Consider the following 27,815-nt stretch of genomic DNA (forward strand, 5'->3'; position numbering starts at 1 on the left):
GGACTTAATCGGGGGAGGGGGAGGGAAATGGGAGGCGGTGGCGGGGAGGAGGCAGAAATCCTCAATAAATAAATAAAAAAAAAAGTAGGTAAATTAGGCCGGGTGGTGGTGGCACATGCCTTTAATCCCAGCACTCAGGAGGCAGAGGCAGACGGATCTACAAGAGCTAGTTCCAGGACAGGTAGGGCTGTGAGTTCAAGGCCAGCCTGATCTACAAGAGCTAGGTCCAGGACAGGTAGGGCTGTGAGTTCAAGGTCAGCCTGATCTACAAGAGCTAGTTCCAGATATATAAGCGACGACGCTAGCGCTTCCGGGCGCTTTGCAGAGAGAGCTTGCAAAAATCGAGGCTGTGGAAGCGAAGACAACACCAGGGGTAGGTGAACCAGGGAGGAAGGCTTCGGGACCAACACTGGGCTTATTTGCTGTGGCTGAAGGAGTAGGTCTGTTTAGACAGGAATCACAGACATGGCTGCAAGCATACCACCAGACAGCCTCCAATCAGAAGAGACGCCATCACTAGTATCCCAGGAAACAAATGCGGGAGAACGAGAATACAACTCCAAGTATTGGCACCTAAAATTCAGAGAGTTTAGTCCCTCAGAGGGGTCCGATCCCATCCAGGATCTGAAGCGGATGTCTGAGCTATGCTTTATGTGGTTGAGACCGGACCTGCATAGCAAGGAGGAGATCCTGGACCAGCTAGTGCTGGAGAAGTTTATGATCTCTGTGGGGCCAGAGCTGCAGGCCATAGTTATAGAGAACAGAGTGAAGAGCTGCAAAGAACTGGAGAAACTACTGAGGAGCGGTGGGAAACCGCGCCAATGGTCCATAATCCACTCCCAAGGACAAATGTACCTCTTTCGGCATCCCGGTACTGAGAATGCTGTAGACATGAAGAATGGATGGGGTGACGTGAGATGGTCTGCTGAGCACCCATCAGAGAGCGAGGAGCCCCCCAACAGAGGCCAGGCTCGCCCAGAGTTGCAGAACCTGCTGGAGACTGAAGAGCCGTCCACCAGTCAGTCTGTCATCTCCCAAGGACAGATGTCCTTTCTACGTGGTTCTGGTTTGGAAATGGCCAAAGTCAAGGCGGATGACTGGGGTGAGAACATGGTGGTATTGTCGGATGATAGTCTCAGCGGTGACGAGGCTAGTCCAGGGTCACAGAACCTGCCAAGGACTGAGTCGTGCATCAGCCAGGAAGAGGAAGTTTTCCTGGGGATGGTTCCTGGGAGCAGAGAGCTAGACTACCTGAGACCTGAGTGGAACCAGGGGAGTGACTTGGTACAGGACTGGGATGACCTGTTTTTACCTCAGGATCCTCAGCTGACGCAGGATCCTGAGGTCCCACACAGGAGACGGACCCTTTCGGTGCCACTTGTGTGAAAAGGGATTTCTGCAGTCCTCAGACCTCCGAGTTCACCAGCGCATCCACACGGGCGAAAAGCCTTACGGGTGTAGCATCAGCAACAAGGTGTTTACCCATGAGTCCTCCCTGCTGGATCACATCAGGACCCACACGAAGGAGATGCCGTACATGTGTGAGAGCTGTGGAAAACGCTTCAACCACAAGGGCAACCTCAAGGTCCATATGGACATCCACAGCGACTCAAGACCCTACAAGTGCATGGAGTGCAACGCGGCCTTTCGACAGAAGGGGATGCTGATGCGGCACATGAAAACCCACTCGAAAGAGGAGGTGCCCTCTAGGGAGGCAGAGGCAGGCGGATCTCTGTGAGTTCGAGGCCAGCCTGGTCTACAAGAGCTAGTTCCAGGACAGGATCCAAAAAGCTACGGAGAAACCCTGTCTCGAAAATCCAAAAAAAGAGGTGCCCTTGTGATTCTATGTCGGGCTTGAGGTCTTTTCCTAGGGAGACAGTTGCTAGGTTACCCCTGGTCCATGCTTCCTGTACCATGGAAGCACTTAGGATTGTCTCATCTCCTGAAGGTCTGAGGACAAATGGGTTTCACTATGGCCCCCCACTGGTGTTTGATACTCTCTGTATCTCTGGCTGTCCCGGAACTCACAATGTAGACCAGGCTAGCTTGAAACTAAAGAGACCCACTTACCTATGTAACCCAGGTTGACCACGAACTTGTGACCCCACCCATACCTCTGCCGAGAGTGTTGAGATGCCGCTCCTTGGCAGGCTTTTATACACACATTGTTACTGGTTGATTATGTATTGTCAATACTGAACGGCAAAATGGGAGTGACATTTGTCCCCTGATAACACTGTAAAATGTGGCTTTTCCAATAAATTACTTGGCAAAAGACAAAAAAAAAAAAAGAGCTAGTTCCAGGACAGTTAGGGCTGTTACACAGAGAAACCCTGTCTAGAGAAACAAACAAACAAACAAAAAAAAGTAGGTAAATTGACAGATTTTTGTTGTTATGACTTTTTTCTTGTTCTTTATGTGTTTAAGTTAAAGGTTACCATTTAAAAATGTCATCGTCAACAGGACAATTACATAAAAAGCAAAGAAATAACAACCTCACTTGTCTCAGGCTACGACTGGGTTAAATGCTGGTGTCACTGCCTGTGGGTGACTCTTCCCTCTAGATAGGTATTTCCCATGCTAGTAAGGCTGTTTATCTTCATAAACTGGACCTACACTGAATTTGCCTTAAAGCATTTGAGGCTCCTTCTGCCTTCCAGGTACGTGACTAAGTTAGTCTTTCCACATAGATGTTGATATTTTGAGAGCATGGCAAATGTCTTATTAGTCTTTCCAGTTGTTTGCGTGTGTTATATTTAATAGGTTAATGCATAGAGAAAATACTTTAGCATTCCTCACACAGCAACTGCCCCAAGTAAATTCACTTTTTGTAATGTTTGCTTTATCACTCACCATCCCCACTGAACCCAGCAAATCTCTGCATTCCCTCCAGTACTTCCAGTGCTAAGATGTGTAGATAAACTCACTCATCAAGGTGAGTCTCAAGCACAAATTTGATGAGTTCATTAGTCTCAATAGACCTAACTTTTTTTTTCATAACAAACATGTCATTACCTCCCTTTAAATAAAACAAATGCAATGGCTTTGCCAAAATTTAAATATTCTTAGATTGTGAAACATAGAAATTACATTGAAAAATGGATTCGGTTACAAATGAAACATAAAAAATGGGTGATTTATTCTATATTTGGATGTTTTCCCAGACAGATAAAAACCAGTCCATTTAAACTTTGTAACTCAGAGCCTCCTTAGGTACTCAAAGAAAAGGTTTACAATCTTAGAAATGTGGTTGGTCTCTTTTCTTGGCAGATGAAGAAGAGATCCTGGGAGCTGGTGAGTTGAGTGATCGTCATCATTCTAAGAAAGAAGTTTCTGCCTCCTCTCCCCTTTGAACCGTCACTTCTTTTTAGATGCTTATTACAGTCCTAGCGCCTAACATCAAAGGAAGCAACACACCAGCCCTCTCCTCTGCAGCAGCTGTCATGGGCATCTCTCCTCAAGACTGCTTCCTTTCTTCTCACCCCCCACCCCGTCCGAATACCTCTGGCTGAACTCCCAGTTTAGTGATCTGAGTTCTAAATTCTACCATACATCACTCCATTTCTCTAGTCCAAACACAGTAGTTTTAGCTAGAGAGTGTAAGAAGTGCGTATCTACTAAGTTTGAGGACCCACGTTTGATACTCAATACCCCAGGGGAAAACTGGATGCAGCAGTGTATGCTATGCCTGTAATCCCAGCACTAGGAAGGCAGGCAGGAGGATTCCCAGTCTTGTCGGTCTGGCAATCTGGACAAATCATTTAGCTCCAGGTTCAGTGAATGACCCTTCCTCAAAAAGCAGTTGAAGAACTGATGAGTATCACTTGCTCTTACTGCCATGGTCACATGTTTGTACACATGAGCTCATATATACATGTGCTTGGATTTCACTAAAAAAAAAAGTCATTTCGGAGACTGGTGAGAAGCCTCAGTGGTTAAATGTGCTTATTCTGCAAGCATGGGGGTCTAAATTTGAAACCTACATCCCTGTAAAAGCCAGTCATTGCTGAGTATGCCTATAAACCTAGCATTGGAGGTCAGTGATAGGCAGATACTGACAGCTCCCTAGCTAGCCTAGCTTGGCTCAGTAAGAAACCCTGCCTCAAGGCAATAAGGCAGAGGGCTATAGAGGAAGAGATCCAATGTCCTGTTTGGTCCTCTGTATGTATGTACAGAAACCATATTCCCACACACCTACATGCATCACAAACATACATGTATAGAGGGGAAAAAGGGGAAAGAGAAACATATATGCAGTATCTATCTATCTATCTATCTATCTATCTATCTATCTATCTATCTATCTATCTATCTATCTATCTATCTATCTCTATCTCACCCCTACCTTCAAAAGCAAAAAATACTGACTTTACTTTATGGGCTACCATGCACGATCTTTCTGGTCCTTTTACAAAATCTTTAAACACTCCTAAGACTATATTTTCCTTTATGCTATAGGCCATGTCCTTATAAACTTTTAAAGCCCAAATCTGACAACACAATGTTGGAGCCCCTACCTCTACAGCCTGAGCTTCTGACAGAGGGATAACAAGATTTCATGACCATCCCTACAACCATACATGTTTCTAGCCATCAGGTGGCCATGACCAACAGACTCAGTGCTAAAAGGATGTTGAGAAGATACTTGTGCATCCTGATGGTATGTGAGAGATGTGGTAGAAACTGGTGTTGACCCAACACATCTTGCAGTCCAGCCTACAGAAATGAAACCATCAGCACCTAATGCTATGTTTATAACAGAAAAAATCCTCAGGTCACTTTGCATGTTCATCATTGGGAGAGGGATGTGAAACACTACATTAAAAAAAAAAAAACAGAGTAGGAAGTAAATGCTGTGTTATATTTTAACCTGTTTTTAAAAAGTGTGGTAATTTGATAGAATAAATTTCAAAGTAACTTTACAAAAGAGAGGAATTAAGCCAACAAAAAACCTGCATAATATTATAAATGCTTCTTTGAGCATTAATTGATAAAGAATACAGATACTTGTTATCATTGGTCAACTTCCTCCTGGAAAGGGAAACAGGAGAAAGAGGCACTACTAATTTTTTTTTAAATGCTTCTTTCTCCTACTTATTTGAAGAAGTATTTAGACTTTGGATCTGTTTTATTTTGGTGTGTTATTCTCTTCTTTGCAAGCTTTCATATTAAATTAATGAAATTAAAACATAAACAGGAAAATATTTGAGGAATTAAAATAAAAACAAGTATCATCACATTGGAAATGAAGCAAGAACATGCAGAGAATATCTTCAGGTTGGAAAACTGTCTTAAGAGCTGAAGATACTCTCCTCCCTCTTCCCAGTGGGGAGTGAACAGAACAAGGCTGTTTTGACTTTTCAAGACCTACAAAGGCCAGGGCAGGAGAACATGGTGTGACATGGGGATTTCTCATTATTAATTCAAGATGAAGATATAAATTATTTCATAATGGTGACTTTTAGCACTTCAATGAATAGTATGTGAAAATACGTGACCACATCAGCAAGCTATTGGAAAATTTTAATTGCGATATAAGTGGAAAACATTTCTCAGATAACTGCTATTCCTTGTTTATAGTAACAAGGAAGAACTTAGTTCTCTGACATTTTATGTTTACTTTGGTTGTAAATCTTAGAAATCTATCCTAGGCCAGGAGCGAGCATACCTAACAAAATGAGTTGGGCAGTAATCTCTTCACTGTTTAGAATGGAGGAATAAAAAATAAAGATGGTAAAAATATTGCCTTCCAAGATGTAAAGGAATTGATACACCTCATAGAATCCAGTCAGCTATAAACAAAATACATTTCAATTTTCTATTCTGAAATGTCTTGAAACAGTCAAAGAAATCAAAGTGAATTTTCACTGCTTTGAATTATTGGATATAATTATCCAAGCAATTAGAGCTTTTTCAAAAGCGCTGAAAATTCTTTAATTATAGATTATTAAAAGATTATCCAGAAGAATGTGTGTGTGTGTGTGTGTGTGTGTGTGTGTGTGTGGAAATAGAAATTCTTTTAAATTTCACATGTTAAAAGGAAAACACAGATAAATAACAGCCATTTATGACTTAAATTTAAAATCCTAGTTTAATTAACAGGTTGAGAAAGAGTTTTGTGGGGTTTTGTCTTTCTCTCACTATATTTCATTTTTAACAACCATGAGATAAAATAATGACATAAGCAGACAGCTAGTTCAGACTGTCAGAAGGAAGAGCGGTGACAATAAGGTGACAGTGTGCCATCTATGAGCCTCATGTGCTCTCTACGGATTTTCAAATAAGTTCCAAGTTTGTCTTGTAAACAGGTATCATTGCTGTTTTGCCAATACAGAAACTAAGATTCAAAGAAGCTATTAAAGGTCAAGAGTAGGGAAAGCATTTTAAGCTATCTCTGTGAGCTGAAAAGTCAACCTAACTAAACTAAATAGACTCTGTTCTTGGGGTTGATTACGCTCATATTACCTATGTATATGGGAGACTGGGGGGGTTAGATTTGATAACCATCCTGTCCCGCCTCCATCTGTGTGGATTCAGAAAAGACGCCTGTCATTTCTGAGCCTTGCTTTTCTCTTCTGGACAATTAGTAACTGTTAAATAAAACAGTGTCTGGGGATACAATGAGCAATCGTAAGTGTGACTTCTCTAAATCTAGACACTTTAAAAGTCTTTGTATTCACTTACTGGTATGCCCACTAACACCAAGGTAATGGAGTTCAAGGGTCATCATGTAGGCATTTTGCTTGTGGGCTGTTGTAGCCACTGTAGTGATGAGGGACTTGCACTGAGCTTCCCTCTAAAAGGATGAATGTCTACCTCTAAATCATGGGTCAAGAATCAACTACTGTGGATAATCACCAGCTTCATAGTGGAAGTGATTATTTAAAAAAAAAAAAAAGATGAAAGGGACCAGGGTATGGTTCAGTAGTTGAAGTACTTGCTGTAAAAGCATGATGACCAAAGTTGAGATGCCTAGAATCCATGCAAATGCAAGTGGGTATGGGCTTCATTTGTAATTGCAGCCCAGGAAGGCAGAGAGAGCCAGGGCATCCCTGAAGGAAGATGACTGGAGACAGAGCTGAATAAGTGAGTTCAGAGTTTGATGTCCCAACTCAAAGGACAAGGAAGGAGGATGACCAAAGAAGATTTTTGACGTCAACCTCAAGCTTCCATATACCAAGGGCATTCACACACACGTGCACAAACACACACATACACAAATACATAGAGGTACATCCACACTCATGGAAATGTATATGCATATGCGTACATGTACCACACAGTTATATATACACATAAAATGCAAACATATATGGAGGGCTTAATATTTAAGAGAATCAAATGTAGATTTTAGGTAGGTAGCTTTAAGCTGGCAAATTTTATTTTTGTTTTTCTGAGGCAGAAGTTCCCTACAATATCAAGGGCTGCTCTCAAACTGATGATCCCCTCACATTAGCCTCCAGAGTGCTGAAGTTATAGATGTGTGTCAGCATGTCTGGTTAAAGCAATATTTTTTCTTAAATGTTGGACTTTAGGTAAATAATTAATTTTGACATCATTCTTGGTTTTGTATGTCAATAAAATGGAGAGCTGAATTATATGAACACCTTCACTACAGAAGCTCACATGTATAATATACATTTAAACTATTAAGAAAGGGTGAACAGCATTGACACGGGAACAGACATTATTTCAATAAACTCAAATTGTAATCCAAGGGAAGATCCCTTCATTTCCAGGAGAACTGAAGGGCCATTATCTGAATCTTAGAAACAGTCACAACTTCACTGCTGATAGTTACATACATATGCCTGCAATTTGGAGGTAGCCTAGATATCTAGCACGGAAAGTATGATGCGATTTGCCAAAGTTTTAACACTAAATGAAGTTGTGAAACACACAATGATGTCATTCAAGACAAAAATCTGTGCTCTCTTTAGGTATGAAAGGCTACAGTATGCAACCCCTTTCAATATTTCACACTAGGATTCTTGGTATGGTTGGGGCATTCGATGATTTTTTTAAAATGTGGTTTCCCTGACAAGCAGTCACTGTGCATTCAAATTTGACATATTTAGACTAAGAATCTGAAGTTGAGCTGGCAGCTGCCTACTCCTTGGCTCTGGTACAAGCAGATGCTGGTTATGGCATCAATGCTTCTTTGCCACATGTGGAAACAAATGCTTCCTCCATATTGATGTGTCATGTTTCAGAATGCTAAAGACAAAGCAAAGGCCTGAGTCTAGGGGCAAAGGATGTTGTTTTCTACAGATATAAAAATCCCATTTAAGGCTAAAACACCCACAGTGCTATTAGTTTTACAATAGACACTCTTCCCCAAGGGAGAGGATGCCAAGAGGAGAATGGTCAGCCACAGGCAAGTTCCTTAACCTGTTTGGGCTTCAGTTTCTCACCTATGGAACAAAGATGATAATGTTGACTCCTTTGTGGGTTTTGATGTGGGAACAGGCAGAATTCTCAGTGAGCTTTTGACCTTATGGCCTTACGTTAGTATCCAGTCTGTCCCAGAGAGTTTGCTTCTAGTCATCATCAGAACCACCATTTCTTCACACTTGAAATCTGTCTCCTTTGTACTGTCTCCAAATTAGGGTTTCCAAACTCTACTCTGCTCCCAGACTCTACTGTTTTCTCCCTTTTCTTCTTTGACTTCTTCTATCACAGAGGTGGGCACCAAAGTCACAGAGGTGGGTTAGGTGTGTGTACGGGCTCGCTTAACTTCTGCGTATGCACATTTTTCCTTATGGGGCTGTGAGTTCCTTCATGTGGATGGCTGTTATGTTGCATGGTCTTATGTGATAGAAGGCACGGCACTGAACACTGTCTAGAGTAGACCCTTCACAGGCACTCACTTATCCTTTGCAATGTAAAGGTGTCGGACGAAAGGATGGTTCCTGGTAATTAAGATATATAGTGGGTGTGGTGAGCATATATCTAGATTATACTGTTAATAAATACTGAGTGTATTTTCAGGGCTTCTTTAGGCTGAGAAGCTATAGGCAACAAGCACATGCTAAAACCTATTTCCAGGCGGTGGTGGCATATGTCTTTATTTGGTCCCAGCACTTGGGAGGTAGAAGCAGGAGGATCTCTGAGTTTTGAGTTCAAAGCCAACCTAGTCTATAGAGTGAGTTCCAGGATAGCCAGGTCTATACAGAGGAACCCTGTCTTGAAAAACAAAAAAAAAAAGTTATTTCCATGGTCTTGTTTTTATTTAGCTTTTAAAATACAGATACAGTGATTCAGTGAGAATCCTGTTTCAGTTAGTAGACAGCTTCTCTAAGATTTGGTAAAATTTTGGGTGACAAAATTATTTAAAGAAATTCACCCTTTAAAAAAGTCAGCGAGGTGGGCCTTCAGAATTGTTTCCTGAATATCATTACATTATAAACGCTAATATCGTGACACAATGGCATGCCTCAGTTCCACTGGAACGCAAGTCTTATTTGCCTAGTGTAGAAAGCATACTGCAGCTCTCAAGTGGCTCAGGCTTTGCAATAGAAAGCAGCTGTGGCTCCAGGAAGTGGCTGGCTTTCCAGCTTCTCTGTCTGCAAATAAATCGCCAATGCACCAAAGGATGCCAATACCATAAACTGTTGAATTAGAAAGATTTGTCCTTAATATTGCTATGTGTGTATCTGTGCCTGAGTTCCTATTTCCTGTATCCCATGTGTGCACCATCCCACAGAGGCCAGACAAGAGCACTAGATCCCCTTAGCTGGAGTTAGATGTCATTGTGAGCCATCATATGGCTACTGGAAAAAAAAACCTTGGCCCCTCCAAGAGTAGTAAGTACAGTTAAACACTGAGCCATTTTTTTTTCAGCCACCTGGGTTCTTCAGCAGACTACTATGTTTTGATAGTAGATGCTTAATATGTGTTCAGTCTTCCATTTTATTAATGTAAAAGTAGTATTAATGTTGCTCAGTCTTCCATTTTATTACTGTAAAAACAGTATTAAAGCCGGGAGGTGGTGGCGCATGCCTTTAATCCCAGCACTCAGGAGGCAGAGGCAGGCAGATCTCTGTGAGTTCGAGGCCAGCCTGGTCTACAAGAGCTAGTTCCAGGACAGGAACCAAAAGCTACAGTGAAACCCTGTCTCGAAAAATCAAAAAAAAAAGTATTAATGTTGCTAAGAAAAGCAACCATTACATTATAAACATTAATATCTTGACATAATGTACTGTAAAAGTATTAATGTTATAAGTATAGCATCCTTTCTATTAAGCATTAAAGTATAGCATGTTTTACCATGTGCTATAGAATATTAATATAGCAAGTGCCATACAGGAATTTTAAATAAGCACAAAACAGTAGTTCTCCAGCAGTAGGTTGGCATCAGGGTTAGTTGAAGAAGTTTTCTGAATAGTATTGACAATCAACCCTTCACACAGGAGTTGGCACCATCCAGAAAGATCTAACTCAAATGATTTTTAAGATGTCCCCTAAGGATATGAAACAGGCAGAACAAATAATGACTCAATAAGAGTCATCCATAATGCTTCTAAAATTGGTGTAATTTCCCCTTTCAAAAATGGTTGTATTATTAAGCTTTAATTTTTGAGTTTTTGATGAGTAAATACCTTAACAGTGTGCCAATTCAGCTTGGAGAATGTAAATTACAAAATTGTGAAACATATTAAATTCATGAGTTACACAAACTTGAATTTCAAATATCTCATTTAGTAAAAGTCAGTTTTCATTGCACACATGATGTTTTTACTACACTTGTTGAAAGTTCTAACTATAGCCGGGCAGTGGTGGCACATGCACTTACTCCCAACACTCAGGAGGCAGAGACAGGCACATCTTTGTGAGTTCAAGGTCAGTAGGGTCTACAGAGTGAGTTTCAGGACAGCTAGGGCTGCTACTCAGAGAAACCATGACTTGAAAAAACAAAACAACAACAACAAAAAAAGTTCCAACTCTAAAACCTATAAAAATGTATTGTTGCTTCAGTTGACTCATGTCATCCTGGTTGTATATTAATACAATGTTCACACTGAAAATTGTAGCATAATCTGGATTAGGAGCACATAAAAGCTGTCTGCACTATTTTTGTAATTTTAAGATAATTTTGTATTACAACATAATTTACCAAAGAATGCAAAGAAACACTTATAAATTTATGTATTCATAAATGCCCAGCTTTCCCGATTACAATATTTAGTGAGTGAAGGTACAACATTCTTCAGGATTAATAATCACATAGACCACCTCTTGATTTCCAGTGCTTTGGGTAACATGAATTTGACCTCCGATAGGCACCACGGTATTAGCTTTCCGGTGGCCAGTGGTTGGGGTAGGATCAGAATCTGGGCTCCCAATGGTTCTTAGGCTGCTCTGGGATAACGGTTTTTCTACCTTTCTTCCCAATGTGTCCTCTTCTTGTTTAAAAGCACTAGAGGTATTTTTAAGGCTGAATGTCAATATTAGTTTTCATCTCATGGGTCACTTTAGATAGACCGTTGTAAGAATGGGAATAAAATGGCCCATTACCATTATTCTCATTTCTGAGGAAGTTTTTTTAATTCAGTCAAAAAGCTGCTGGTTTGGTCCCAAGGACCCTTATACCACAGCATATGCCCAATTAGATTAGAGCTCGCTATCTTCTTTTCATTTAAATTGTTGCTAATCCCCCTACTCCGGACAGCATCACCTCAGATTCAACATTCTGTCCCTTTCTATAGTTGTATGTGTTGTCGGGATTTCTGTCCTGCTCAGTTTCTGTCCTCCCAACATTGGGAAACTTGGCAAGGTAGTGAAAGTGTCTTTTACCTTGGCTTTGGAAATCAGGTCAGGGGGATTTAGGACACACTAAACACGTCCAGTTCTTTGTATACCATATGTCTCAGGAAAGCTGAGAAAACAAAACCTAACGTCGTCTAAACTCTGAGCCATCTACTGAGAAACCTCAGGCTGACTGAGTGCTATCAGCCATTTCCCACTGGGTGAGAGTCAAAAGGCATGAGTTGCTCAGATCTCCAGAGAAAGGTCTGCTAGTTTTTCACTGAGGATCTATCCTCAAATCTCAGCTCCACTTGACACGCATTGTACGGTGATGTATGTATCCCTTTGACCTTGCCTGACACTAGAAAGTTGTGGAAAGTCAGTTGACCTTATCAGAAAATATGAAAGACTGATGACATAATCTATCTACATAGCAAAAATAAGCAAAAGTTTTACCTAAATACTTCCCTCTGTCAAGGTAAAGTCTCAAATCTCAGTGATACCAACATCTCCTAATCTGACTGTAGCACCCACACCTAGAATTCAACACAAATATTTTTGTGTCCTCTGAATGAAAGTGGTGATGGAGTCTCTTGCCAGTTTTACAGCCATTAACTCCCATTGTATGTGCTAATGCTTCACCATGTTCTCACCCAACCTTCGCACCACTTGAAAGTGACATCCTAGATGGGGGGGTAGGACTGAGCAGGGGAAGGAAAGCTGAGGAAAATAAATACACAATGTCTGTTGAAAATTATTTAAAGTCACCAGATGCAAGACTAATGGCGAGCATTGAGAATGCCCAAGAATGTCCCAGAGGAGTGTCACCAGCTGGTCTTTGTCCCTACTTAGACAAGAGGAGGGGGGAGTCGTTTACATTTCGTTTGGCTTAGAGTAATAGAAGCAAGCCATGAAATCTAACTCTGGAGTAATCCTTTCTTTCAAAATAAAACAGTGACTTACTGCCTCTCAGGGCCTCTGTCCAGCCTCTGAGAAAACACTTGAAGTAAGTTTTAGTCATTTATCACTATAATCCCCTCTGAGGGAAGAAAACAAGCAATTGTGAGCCTCTTTTGCAACAGGTGTTTTCACTTGTCCTCATTTAATCTTCCCTGAGAAAGACTTTTTGGATTTTACAACTGAAGAGGCAAGTCCTGATAGTTTACTTTGCCCAAGGGCACTTAGCTAATGCAAAGCAGAGTTGGATAGTCAGTGTGCTCTGTTCCAGCCCATTTCAGAAAGGCCTTACCTCCCTCTTCTCCTAAGATGTAAGAGGTTTGAAAACCATGGTAAAATGGGTAACGCAGATTAGCCCTCATTCAGCCAATATATGCTGAACATGTAAAACACTCATTTGATATTGACAACTAACAACCAAGACAAGTTCTTTTATCAACCCTGTTTACAAATGGTAGCCTAAGACTTAAAGAAGTGAAGAAACTTGCCCGGATCAGCATCTATTGGCTAAGGAGTCAAGATTTGAATCAGACTCTGTTTGAGTCACTACACAATCGAAGCTGTAAACATGTGTGATTTCATTGTTTTGTTGAATGCAAAATCTTTATATGTTCATAATTTTTTATGAACATATAAAATGTATTAATCATTGAATAATAATAGCAACAAGCTCAGTAAATTTTGGTTATAAAGATTAAAAGCTGAATGATTGATAGCCCAGACAGAATGAAGTCTTCTGGTATCATTTTTTAAAATTGAGTCTTTCTGTTAGCATACTGAGCTGCCACAATTGCATCTTGACTTCCCAGATTCTTCTGATGAAATGCCCTAGAGAGGACTGAGATGCATCAAAATCTATGTTAAAGGAACCCTTGTGGGGGCCTTTTAACTAGGGGTCAGCATCTTCACTCTGGGTGCTGGAGGCTTGTGAGAAACCAGAGTATGGGAAACTCAGACCACAGGACATCTGGTCTCCACCACAGACTTAAGCTTTTGTTTTCAGCGAATCATAGATATTTAGAACCAGAAAGAACCAATTGAGATCATCTGGTCAAATCTCTTTATCTGACTGGGAAGGAATTTGAGGAGCAGGCAAGGTTAAGTGTTTTCTCTAGGGTTGGAAAACTAATTAGTAGCAGAGCAATAAATCAAGTTCACAAACAGACATGCTTTCAGAGTGAACTCAATAACTTGTCTTCTATGGGACTACAAAGAACACCCAGGTAGCGAGACAAACCCTCGACATATCTGTGACAAAGAAGTATCTGTGACACGGATAATACAGAGCAACATCTTTAAAACTGAGCACCCTGTGTCAGAAATCTTTAAAACGTGCTGCTTTGGTCACTCAGTAGGGTTGGTGTTTCTACTAACATCTTTCCATACACAATTTTAGACTTAGTCATAGCAAACACCCTAGACTTCCCATATTTTCATTCATGTTTATATAAAATCAGATTAGTTACATATTAGGGCATAATTATTTAACACCAATAATCTTCGTGCCATGAATCGCCAGAATGCGGATCTTTGAAATTTTATATTTACACCATGATCTTTTACTAGAATAGTTGGTGTTGCAAAGTTTTAAAAAGGAGAGAAAAGTTTTCCCATGAGGCTTATTGTGAAAGTTCATTTGTCTCAACTTGTTAAAAAGATCCATCTGAAGATCCAAAGATTTGCCTCCAGGGGATATGGTAAGAGCCAAAGATGAGAGGGAAATAGCCATGAGCAAAAACCATCCTACATGATTAGAGTAGATCTCGGCAAAGCACAAACAACCACTGAGTCAGAAGTCATAGCAAACATCTAGTTTCCCCCGTGAGAAAATGAAAAGGGGGGCAGACGTGTGAGAAAGAGTCAAAGCATGGAGACACATCCTGATAACAGGATCAAAGCCATTCCCATGAGGAAGAAAGCCAACATCAATTAAGATGTCTTTTCAGGGGGGACACAGGAATGAGATAGATAGTGAGACCCACAGAGAGTAGGAGGGCGATTCAAGGTTCTTTTTGGTCTGGGTTGTGTGGAGAGACATGCTTGCTGGATCTCTGGTGGAAGGGGGAAGGTCGTTTGGTCGCTCCTCTCACCACCTCTTTATTCTATCAGGTTTCCAACCCAGTATCCGCCTCCCAAGTCCTTATTGGTAATAGAACAACTTAGATTAAAAACAACAAAATGATGTATCCTGTTTGAACAGATAAATTCAAAATGAAGAGAATTTCCTGATGATAAAATCCCTTACAGGACACTGTACTAAAACAACTAGTAACTTCAACTTCTAATGCAGCACGTTTAAGGGTTCTCTCATGACAACTCTATGGCTGTTGAGCACACCACATAAAGGAATCATTTATTAAAATAAATTCCAAGCTGATGGTGAGGACACAGCACGAGAAGGCTAAATAAAGCAGGCCATGCTAAACTGTCAAGATGGGATGGAGCGTGGGTTACCAATGTGAATAGCACAGATGATATGAACAGATGATCCCAGACAAGAAGAGAAAGTAATAGAAACTACCAATAACTTTCTATGGTTTCCACAATACGTATCATAATGAAATACCATCATCTAACATACACATTTGCAAAGTCATAATATTTTCTTGTGAGACAAGCTTGCCTCAGCCTCTTGAGTGCTTGAGATACATAGATAGCATTATGCCTGATTTGAATTCAAGTTAAGACAATTTTTTCAAAAACTAAATAGAAATAAATATATTGAAGGCATGAGAGAATTTGGACAAATAACTTTTATTATGATCTTATCTTGCTCCAGAAAAAATATTTGTTTTATGATTGTAGCAATTTTCAGTATTATTCACCTCATCATTTCATAATCTTTATAATAAATCATTTTACATATTTAAGATTAAAATTTAATTTTAATAATGCTATTAACTTTAGTCACTACTATTAAATAAATTCATAATTGGATCACTAATATATTTTATCTGCTTATTTTTGTTATTGTTTACAGTCATAAAATATATAGCCTCAACATTTAAGCCACAAATAGAAACTTTCTTTGAATTATAGTGAAATTTATCTTATAAAAATCTATCTATATCAATATTTTTAAATTCACTATACATCACATATTTGATAATCCAAAAGCTATCTTCTGTAGAAAGTACTTTGCATCAGAAAAGGATTGAGGCTTAAATTTTTTGATATTTTGTGCTGGATAGTTTATGTCAAGTTGATACGAGGTAAAGTCATTTGAGAGGACGGAATCTGAATTAAGAAAATGCCTCTGTAAGATCAGACTATAGTTAGGCTTGTAGCACATTTTCCTGATTAGCGACTTATGTGGAAGGGCCAAAAGCATTGTGGGTGGAGACACCCCTGGACTGGTGGTCTTGAGTTCTATAAGAAAGCAGGCTGAGCAAGCCAGGAGGAACAAGCCACTAATTCCTCCATGTCCTCTGCATCTGCACCTGCCTCCAGGTTCCTGCCCTGATGGAATTCCTGCCCTGACTTTCTGCAGTGATGAGGAGATGTGGAAGAGTAGTCGAATAAACCTTTTCCTCCCCAGTTGGCTGCTGTTGGTGGTGTTTCACTGCAGAAATAGTAACCCTAACGAAGACAAGCTTATTTGTTCATTTATTGTGTATCGGGAGGTATGAGCAGGTGCCACAGAGGTTTACATAAATCCCATATAGAGCTCAGAGAATAACGTGTGGGAATTGGTTCTCTCCTTTCACTGTGTGTGTTTCAGGTTATCATGCTTGCCAGGCAGTGCTCTTACCTGCAGAAAGGATCCTCTCCCCAGCATTAACACATCTCATTGCTGGACAAGTCACTAGGGAAAACACCCCACTTATGGCTATCAGGAGTCTTTGTTTCCTTGGGAAGATTACATATTGCCTTTAAAGTATTAGAGATCATCTCTTCTAGCACAAAAAGACTGGAATCAAGATAATATCTCTGCTCTAGACCTATGAATTTTACCGCAGAAACTTACTAGAACTTAATTGTGACATTTATTTAAAAAGTAGAATACCTTTTGAAAGATGGACTCTAACCAGCTTGCACAGCACATGTATTTTAGCCCTGTTCCCAGTAGGGCTTGATTCTTTGTATGTTGTCTTAGTTGGAGGACTGTGTTTTGTGATATTAAGTGAACTCTACTTTGGGAGCTGTGAGATAAGATCAAAAGTTTATCCTGTAAGGGATATTTTAAACTAATTAATATAATTTTAATCTGCAGTCACTAAAACTCTCCTCAGTCACAAGTTTGACAGGAACCCCCTTTCTACTTGGTGAACTTCCTTCCTTCAAATTATATCTTATATAAAATAAAGCTCTCTTGAGTTTTGGTAGAATTTCAAATATTGTGTGTGTGTGTGTGTGTGTGTGTGTGTGTGTGTGTGTACAGTCTTTCATGCCATTGATTTTTCTTGCTACAAACAAGCAGCAAAGGCATCAATGTGTTCTCTGGTACCTACTCCAGGGCTCCATTATCTGTGTGTTATTGTGATAGACTTGTGACAGAAAAGTTACCTAAGAATTCTTGGTGAGGTGTCAAGCAAAGGAAAGCCATACTGATAGATACATTTGACTTTATTTCATTCAACTCAATCTTTAACATTAATAATCGTAAGAATGAAACATGAGTAGAAGTAGTTAAGGATTTTACCTTCTATTAAAGTTTAAAATGAATAGATGGCCTATGTTCTGAAATGTTTGTTTTCATTTCAGGACCTAGTTTTATATCTGTTTATTAAGCCTGGAGCTTGTAAATTGTAAATGACACATGGTGTTCATGAATATTCTATTTTCTGAGAAAGACTCCACTGGCACGAGTGAAGAACTTTGGCCTATGCACCAGTACATATTTGAATCCTCCTTCCACTTACACATGCATGGAGTCAAAATTAGCTTCTTTTAGAGGCAAGCAATGCATTCACTGTTGAATGGTTGCTAAGACAACTACTGTTGGCAAAAATATACCCTGTAAATGTTTAGGACCATCTATTAACTCAGACATTCCCTGTACCCTACGCAGCCGTGAAGCATCCCAGAAGCAAAGATAGATCTGGGCAACTGGATGAACACATTGTAAATCAACATATGTAAGTCACTCTAGAGGATATAAAAGCAATCATACCTCAACTTAAATGCTCTGATCTTGGTAGGGAGAATCTTGTGATTGAGACTGATTACAGCAGAGAAAACTATGGCTACAGCATTTTTCAGAGACATTTACCTGCGAGAACAATGTTAATGAAAGGCAGAACCAACAATTCAACTCCATGTGGCGTTCAGATGCCAGAATCTAACCATTTGCTCCTCTCTTACATCCATACTATTTAATTACATAGTCTGGGCGCCAACAGAAAGGTAGTAACATCAGGCTTTCTAAAGGCTCACATTATTTAATTGGCAATATTTAACTCTATCTTATTCTATATATTAGCCGTGTGAGACTTTGAAGAGCACATGGCCTAATTTTCAATCTTTTTTTTTGGATCTGTCAATAACTGTCAGAGCTAAAGGTCTATTCATTCATTCATTAGACATAAAAGTTTTGAGAGACCCAATCCCTGGGAATGGGAAGAGAGAACTCCATGTCAAGGGCAATTTGAGCTTATCCATCTTTTGAGCTTCTCCAAATTTTCGTTTTCATCAGTTCAATAGAAATCCACTGATTACAATTTTTCCCATCTTCAAGAAAACATGATATTTTGTATGACAAAATCTAGTATTTTCAATGAATCAGATACTCTCAAACAGTGTAAGTGAGAAATGTCACTTACTTCATAGGATATATCAATATGCAAACATACTATTTAAAATAGCTATTCCTACTACAGCAATATAGCCTACTTACCTCAGATGTGTAAACTTGGAAGATAACTGAAATGCTAACCACAATCCAAGCTATCAATATCAGAAAACAGTGTGTGGATCAGACAAAACAGTTTCTTCTTTCTCAGTAACTTCCATATACTTAGAAATCATTTCTATATTTTTTACTATTTTCTATTTTTAAAAAAAATTGGCATTCACATGGTCCACATGAAAGTCACATACCTTTATTACATGGCGCTTTTCTTGGAATTCAGGAATCTTAAACATTTGGCACCAGTATGTTGTACCTTTGTTTGGAATGGGGACCTGTCTTAAGAAGAAGGGGAAGAAAATAAAAAGTCACGTTCTATTGACATGGCATTAAATTTAATAATATAAGTAAACAGTCTCTTACACAGTTTCATTAACCAATATTTTTGTTTAAAAGCAGAAAAGGTAAAAAAAAAAAAGAAAGAAAGAAGAAACTTACGTCTTGATTTACCAGATCAAAGTATGGTGAGGCTGGAGACAACACATCGACTTTCTCAGGGTTCAGTAACCGCAGACTCCTTGTGCCTCGATTTGAATCATGGTATTTGGGACCAGATTCTCCAGGATCTTCGTGGTGGTAGGCCCAGATAACTCTCACTGTGCTATCCTGATAATCAGATATAGGTATGTTATGTCTCACAAAAACACTATCCTTGCCATTGAGTTGTGTTTGAAGAATACTACTTAAATCAGCATGTAAGAATAAAGAAATGAGAATAAAGATATTTAGGATATCCAAAGGGTTGATTCTAACCCCCCCAAAAAACCCAATGATCAAATACTAACCAAACTAATCAAAAAAAGAATATTCAAATTAATAAAATTGAAGGCTAAGAAGGAAAATATTATCAAAATATAATCCAGAAACTCATTATAGCACCCCTTAAAACTGATAAAAAAAAGAGTGGAAAATTTAGAAGAAATGGTAAATTTCTAGACATACATGTGTTGTGTAGAAATTTTCTCTAAAACAAAATCTTCCATCTTTGAGAACATGCACTAGGCTACAGGAGGTTCTAAAGTGAGGTGAAACATTCTATCCTGAAAGCAACCTCCTTAGACACAAATAAACAACTCAACAGTTTCAGGAAGTCCCTGAAACTGACCAGGATCCTCCTTTCCAAGTATATATAGGCACTAAGGACTTCTGAGCAACATACTCAGACAAACCGAGGCTCTGAGAATACTTTCTGGCCAGCTGAGCTATTGAAAAGACTCAGGCAAGCTGAACTGTCCAGATGAGTCTCCAGACCCATCTGTCCAGATATCTGAAAGAAGTAGAGACCAGACGAGTTTCTTAGAAGAGTCCAATCATTTGAGGTACCCACAAGTTGTGCAGTGTGCCCAGGTTTCCAGCTTTCATACACATGGTGACCCATCCCGAGGTGAGCTTTTAGTAATGCAGCTGCCTGAGTAATTTCTCACCCATCCTCCCACTATAACCCCAATAAAACCCATTGGTTCACCAAGTTTGAATTTGGTACTATCTTTAGTTTGATTTGTTGCTGGTTTCTTACCAGGATGAGTAGATGCTTGCTCATGTCTACCCATGAATAGTGCCACACAACCACGGAATCTACCCGAAATAAACTAAGAAGATATAAACACCTTAAACAGATGTATAACAACCATCAAGACTGAAACAGGAATACAAAGTCTCACAGCAAAGAAAAGCTTATGACTAGATGAATTCATTTCCAAATTTTACCAAGCCAGTTTCCATACGAATATGCAGGAAAAACTCTCAGCAATATACTAGCACGCCAAACTCAGGAACATATGAAAAAAAATCATACGCCATGACTAAGTTTATCTCATTTCAGAATTGTGAGGTTGGTTCAAAATACACAAGTCAGTAAATATAAAACAGCCCATAAACTTAAGAAATCATCTGCTGATGTCAACAAATTCAGAATAGGCCTTCTAAAAAGTTCAGTATCCCTTCATGATAAAAGCCCTGAAGAAACCAGGAGTAGAAGGAACATATCTCAACATAATAAAGAGCATATATGACAAATCTGTGACTAGCATAGCACATAGTGGGAAACAGAGAACATGGTCTCTGAAGTCTGGAATGAGATAAGGGAGCCTCTCACTGTAGTGACTGAATTCTCAGAGTACTAAGTAAAGAGGAAGAAACAAAATTGCATGAATAAGAGAAAAAAAACTCAACTTACTGCAATATGCTGACGAAATGATCCTATATCTTAAAGACCCTAAAGATTCCACCAGGATATTCTTACCTCTGGTAAGCACATGGGGCAAAATAGCAGGATACAAAATTCATTTACAAATATCACTAACTTTTCTATAGATCAATAATGAACATGCTCAGTAGGAAGCTAGGGGAACATATCACTTGCAATGACTTCAAATCAATAAAAGACCAAGGAATAAAACTAAACAAGGAGGTGAAAGATTTCTACAATCAAAACTCTAAGACAATGAAGAAAGAAAATGAAAAAGTTACTAGAAGACAGAAAGGTCTTTCATAATCATGGGTTGGCAGGATCAATATGAAACAAACATGTATGTCAATGGAGTGCAATAAAGGACCTAGAGAGAAACCCAGGAAGCTCCCGATAGCTACTTTCAACAATGTCCTCAAATCACAGCTTGAAAAAGAGACAATATCTTCACAAAACAGTTTTTTGGGGGAGAGAACTAATATTTTACCCTGAACAAAAATTGATCCAAAATGGATTAAATAAAGACTTTAATGTAAGAAACTCTGGAAACTGCTAAGGGGAAAAAGAAGTAAAACACTTCAAGATGTAAGCATAGGCAAGAGTTCTTTTTAAATAGAGCTGGAAATAATCCCAAGAATTGATGGCAGACCGTATCTGCCATCAAAAGAGACAATCTCCAGGATAAAGAGACAGTCTAACTACACCATGGAAAAGTGTTTCTTAATAAATCATCAGAACAGGGAATATTGTCTATGGTACAAAGGGAGCTACACAAATTAATTACCATAGCACTAAATCAGCCAGTCAACAAATGGGCTCGTGGACAGAATAGTCTATTCTCAAAATAAATACAAATGACGAATAAATATAAACAAGTGTCATAAATCCTTTGCTATTAGAGAATTTCAAATTAAGTTTTGAGATCTTTGGTGTTTCCTTGGTACCACTTTGACTAACCAATCAACTAAATGTGATCTAGTCTTGGCAACGAACGTTTTACTTGGTGGCATAAGATGTCTGCTGGGACAGTGGGAGAAATCCCCCACTGTTTGGTGACTCCATTTCCATTTCTTCATACATGTGTCCATTTTCAGAAGCCTCTACAGTAGTGAGTTTTCATATGGTTCTCCAAATGGCCCCTACTGCTAATTATCTTTCCCTATACTCCCTCTCTTACCCCTTTTTCCTCCTTTCAAATCTTGACATTCCCTTTCACCTCAGTCAGAACAGCTATTAGCAAGAAAACAAATGACTACAAATTCAGATGATTGTGTGGAAAAATTTAACCTGTAGTTCAGTGCTGCTGGAAGTGAAAACATGTACAGTCACAATGAAAGTCAATGTGGAGTTCCCTCACAAAGTGAAAAGCAGAACCACGTCATCCTGCTATCCTGCTCCTGGACATATTCCAAAGGACGCCATACCCCACTACAGAGACACTTGTCTATGCAAGCTCATTTTTAGTCTATTATTCGAAATAGTTAGAGAATGGAATCAGCTTAGATGCCCATCAATCATGAATGGATACTGAAAATGGAGTACATATAGTCAATGGAGCAGGGCCTCGATATTGGTAAAAGGAAATTCTGACATTTAAGGGAAATTGATGCAACTAAAATCACCATGTTAAACAAAATAAGCCAGACTCAGAAAGCTTCTGTTTTCTTTTTTAAGACAACCTAGAGCTTAAATTTTATATATTTATGCATTTATGTATGTGTGTTTGTAGGTCATGAAACCAGAATGGGGAGCATGAGAGAGTTGGAAGGGTCTTCAAGAAGAGGAAAAGACAGGCAAGAAAGCAGAGAAACTTTGAACAGGGGGCACAGAAAGGGCAGTGGGGAAGGAAACAAATGTGGCAAAGCAGAATGGCATATTTCTATGAAAATGCTATGATGGAATCCTTTACTTTGTATGTTAACTTAAAAATAATTTTAAAATAAGAAACATTTTTTTTAAAACATTGGCTTACTCTAAGACTCCTTGTTTCCACAGCAGATTCTCCTCTAGGCACGAACTCAATTATGGATTTAGAGAAGGTGCAAATACAGAAGAAGGCAGCTCTGTGTCTGGGCTTGTTTATTTTACAACTCAAATCTGTGCTCAGTATGGGAATACCAGGAATTTCCAAGGGGAAGCGAGTGAAACTGGCTTTGACTGAGCTACAGAGGGAGATTGCCTGAGGGGCCGTGGGATGCGAAAGGTTTGCAGAAACATAGAAAAATGACTGGATCCTTCAGCCCGCTCCTTGGAATAAGAACTCTGAGAATAAGTAATAAAGGAAGGCTACTTGTGTCAAATGTCCTCTTTGCTCTATTTATTGTAGGTCCGATGACTACAGTAGTATTCCAACAGAATTATGGTTGTACTGTGTGCTACATGGAAAGGGATGCTGGTCTGTCCTTGTGCCTTCTTCCTTCTTCACTCCTTAGGCTGAGGGCTAATAAGAAGGACTTCAGATGTTTTAGATTCTCTTTTTTGAAGCTTTATTGGATTGAATGAAAAAGAAAATTTTATTGGTCTACACAAAAATGAAATGGCAAAAGCAACCGATGGAAAGCGCCACGGGAGCATACTTCCTCCAAATATTTAATTTCCATATTCATGAAGATAATTTTGTGTGAAATCTAAAAATAAGAAATCTCATATAACGTGCCAATAGGTGATTATAATCAACTGACTATTCATCTGGATTTCCGAAATTTACAAAGCCAAACCGGTTTCAAATCGGAAGAATTACACCCTCATATTCAGCATGATGATTGTCTTTTGTGTCACACATCTCTTCAAACCTTTATTATCTATGTTCAAATTTTATAGGGAAAAGCTAAGATGTACTTTTATTTCTTAAAATCAGCTGTCCTAAAGGAGAACTTCAAAATTTTACATCTGCATAAAGATGCCTTCCATGAAATGTGTGGTTTTAAACTTGGGAGAGTTTGCAAAGGGCAGATCAAAAATTTCCCAAGGATTGTTCGACATTGCCAATACTGCTTCCAGGGCCTCTTCCTTTTAGTCTCTCAATTGCTTCATACCTGTAAACACGCTACCACGTTAGCCATGAGAGTGCCTGTCCCACTCTGCTTACCGTGATTCTCTTGTCATTGGCATCACACGTGTGCAGCTCTCTGCTAAACTCAATTACCGTGTGCGTGCTGTTTTCCATGGCATAGTCTAGGTGGTAATCTTGCTGGGTGTCTTTTTCCAATTCTTTATTTGCATTTGTGAAATAGTCCTGTTGAAAAAGGAAAAACAAAGATCGGATATTCTAATACAGAATAAAAATAGTTTAAGAGAATGTAGGGGACATTCCAAAGTCAATTCTTGGTTTGTTCGGGATAAAAACCCTTATACCTAAACCCATTTTATGAATCCTGGGATTTCCCAATGGATTGGATTATTACAAATCAAGAGTTGGTTATCTAGCAAACTGATCTACATTTAAACACCTGGTCCTTTGGGGAAAAAGCAGTAAAGATCCACACTCTCGCTGAGCATCAAAACTGAATGACTATTTGAGGACACCGAGTGGATTTCTTCTGGTGTACAAATGAAAAGGGGGAGACCAGCACCATGCAATGGCTGGTCCCCACACGAGACAGATAGCAACAAGCCAGAACCAGTCCCAAGATCAGCACTTTTCTATTGCTTACAGCATCCCTTCATTCATGAATCCAAAACGCCAAGAGGAGTGACAGGCAATTCCAATACAAACTTCAACAGCACACGCTTATTATAATGAAATGCAATGAGAAAATATGCAAAGGAAAGAAATTGCCAAAATATAGGATATTGATCAACTGAAAAAAATTCTGGTTTTGTGGATCACTTCTGGGACGTGGACACAAGCGCATGAGCTTGAAACCAGGTGACTGGAATTCGACCTCCACCAGTCCTGGTAAATGGTTTTGTAGGATCGTAGAGGTCACATTCTGAGATCTTCTATCTGAACACTAGCAAAATGGGCATAGCATGTATTTGTATTGCAGGTTTTTAAATAGCATGTAGCCTATTACACTGAAAAGGATCAAAATAAATATGGTCATTTTGTCACAAAATACTAAGTTTTATATATAGCTTAATTGTTTTCAATATGTAATACATTTCATTTTTGAGATCATACTGTGTTAGAGTACACATACCAGAACATAATTATAATTACTATAAACAACATCAAGTTATATTTGAAAAATTGGTTGCTGTGTTGGCCTCAGAAAACATAGCACACAGGCTGGGTGGTGTTGGTGCACACCTTTAATTGCGAGGCAGACGCAGGTGATCTCTGTGAGTTCGAGGCCAGCCTTGTCTACAAGAGCTAGTTCCAGGACAGTCTCTAAAACTACAGGAAAACCCTGTTTTGAAAAAACAAACAAACAAAAAAAAATATAGCACACAAGAAAAGTCTTTAACTATGTATGAGAGTAACACTTGAGTGATGATTGGCAATTTTTTTCTTAGTATACTTTAACACAATTATCAAATGTGTAGAAATTTGACATCCAAGATCTAGATATTTTTAATAGAAAAAACCTCCAATTACTGACAGAGTCTAACTAACCTTTCTTTACAGTGGGGATAACAATTGCAACCTCTATGTACATAATGCCCAAGGTGCTGCTGCAGCCTGGTACATGTACTCACTCGTTCTTTAGAGGGTCAGTTCAATGACATGAAACCATTTCTCCATTTGCAAACAAGAATGAAGCCATGGGTACAGGATAATCCAGGTAGATGCTGTGAGCTCTAGCCCACAGTCTGTATACTTCATTGTGGCCACCACTGCTGGAATGTGGGTTTTATTTTACTTTCTTTTCTCTGCCTGTAGAAACTCATTACATTAGGCTTTACATAAAATACTACCTATGTGTGCTAAACCTGAGGGCTGACCTGGGAACTAGGTTATAAATATGAAAATAATTTAAGTGACATATCCCATGATGATGCCTGTGTGATGGTTTCCATCACATAGATTTGAATCCTTCAGTTAGATCAAAATGCCTAGGAAAGAAGAAATGGAGACCAACTGTGCCTTCATGCTCATAGTTTGCCACATTAGTCATGCAATTCATTTTGTAAACAAATGTAATCAGTTCAAAGTATAGGATAATTATTCTGATCTTGCAAATGTTTCCCCTACCCATAGCTGCATACGATATCCAACTTGCTTGCCAAGTTTCCATTCATCTTGTCCTGCTCACCAGGGCTAATTCCTACCAGCTACTTTTCTCTGGCTTCTCGGGGAACTCAGTTATGAGAAATTGGGAGAAGCTTCCCTTAGGACTACTGCAGATCCCTTCATTCTTCTGTCAATAAGAACTATTTATGCATGCATGTAGATATGATGTATTTTATGGTACCACATACTAGGTAAGTACTCTACTATGGACAGAGGTACATATGTTCCCCTGTCCTCTTCTTACATTTTTTTGTTACTTATTTTTTTTGCAACAGAATTTTACTAAGTTGCCAAAGCTGGCTCTAAATTTATTCTGTAGCCCAGTATTGAATTTGAATTTGTAATCCTTCTGCCTCAGCTTCGCAAATAGCTAGAATTATAGGTCTATGCAGTCACTAATGTTCAAAACAATCTGAAGTGGCAACTGATAAGAACAGTTACTGCACTTGATCTTAGCCAAACAGCAAAGACTAGGCTCACAACCAAAACAAACAAAAATAATTAAAAAAACAAACACAATAATCATTTTAAAACCTATCTATGCATATGTACAAATCTTGTTGTTATTTAATATTTAAATAATAAAACTCTCTTTTCCAAAAAGAAGAAGTCTGGAGTGGACATGGTGCCTTTATCTGTGGGCCCAGCATTCAGGATGAGACAGGAGAAAGCTTTGACCCTAATAACATTGTCAAAAGAAGCTGATAATCTCAACATTAGTGAACTAAAATATGGCTGAATGTTATTAAAATTAAATTTGTATGTAAAATAATCTAACCACCATGTTGTGGGAGCTCCTTCCGCTCCTTCAGCCAATAGCCACTGAGATACCAGCCCACTGGGGCATGGTCTCTCTCCCTTTAAAAAAGCGGCCACTTCCCTCTGCGCTCATGCTGGCTTCCGGCTCTGCTTCCGGCGAGTAGGCTCCATTCCTGATTGTGTAGAGGGCTGTTGTCTGGGACAGTGATCTATAAGTTTTTCCCCTTTAAATAAATAGCTTCTCTATTGGTCATAATTCCAAACTGGTGTGGGATTGTTTGTGACTTACACCTTCACCATCATGATGATTTTCTCATTTTTCCATTGTTTTAGGCTTATTTGGAGACATCTTTGTACCTCAGCTATCCAAATGGTTTTATTGTTTATGCATTTAGTTCAGATAATCCATGACTGAAAATCTACATGTCTTCAGGTCTCTCAACCAAGGGTATTTTTTACAAGATGTCGACATTTTCCCACTTTCATGCTATGTCTTCTCTCATTTAGTGAGAATTTCAGCCATGATACTTGAGAGCTCTTTTCCTACCTTCTTTTTATCCTAGAAAATATCAACTCTGCTAAATCACAAAATATACTAAATCTAAAAGAAACCACATAAAACAGGTGAAGTAAAAAAAATGAATGTAAATGAAATATAGGGAAAGTCAAAGTTCATATCATATTGTACAGACATTCAAAGTTTATAACATCATCCAATTCTTAGTAGAAAAATATGAAATAATTTAAACAAAAAAATAAGAAGACAAAAGCCAATAAAAGTCACTTAGAAGAACACAGAGAGTCAAAGTGTCTCATAAGTAAAACACTTTCCTACAGAGTAAATTCTAGGCCTTGATGGTTTTACTTGAATTTTTATCAAATATTTTAAGGAAAAGTTAATACCAATCCCTCCTAAATTTCTCTAGAAAATAAAAGAACTCTTTCTAAGTCATACTTTTAAATCTCCAGCATTATGCTGATACCAGTGTGAGAGACATTATTAAGAATTGCAAATTAATATCTCTCATTGAGGTAGGCATAGATTTTCTTAAAAATAAAAACAGAATCTCTGGGAGTTTGAGGCCAGCCTGGTCTACAAGAGGTAGTTCCGGGACAGGCACCAAAGCTACAGAGAAACC

At 38.9% G+C, this 27,815-nt stretch overlaps 1 protein-coding gene across 1 annotated transcript in view; it reads right to left on the reverse strand.

The window, feature by feature from the left end:
* Moxd1 (monooxygenase DBH like 1) overlaps positions 1-27,815 on the reverse strand; it is an 80,724-nt gene that overhangs the window by 33,407 nt on the left and 19,502 nt on the right. The window contains exons 2-4 of the mRNA XM_005360916.3: positions 23,830-23,976; positions 18,992-19,159; positions 18,745-18,828 (exon numbers count right to left, since the gene is read on the reverse strand). Coding sequence (XP_005360973.1) covers positions 18,745-18,828; positions 18,992-19,159; positions 23,830-23,976 — 399 coding nt within the window. The remainder of the gene's footprint in view (positions 1-18,744; positions 18,829-18,991; positions 19,160-23,829; positions 23,977-27,815) is intronic.

This window comes from Microtus ochrogaster, linkage group LG4, assembly GCF_000317375.1.
Source record: "Microtus ochrogaster isolate Prairie Vole_2 linkage group LG4, MicOch1.0, whole genome shotgun sequence".
NCBI classification, from domain to species: domain Eukaryota; kingdom Metazoa; phylum Chordata; class Mammalia; order Rodentia; family Cricetidae; genus Microtus; species Microtus ochrogaster.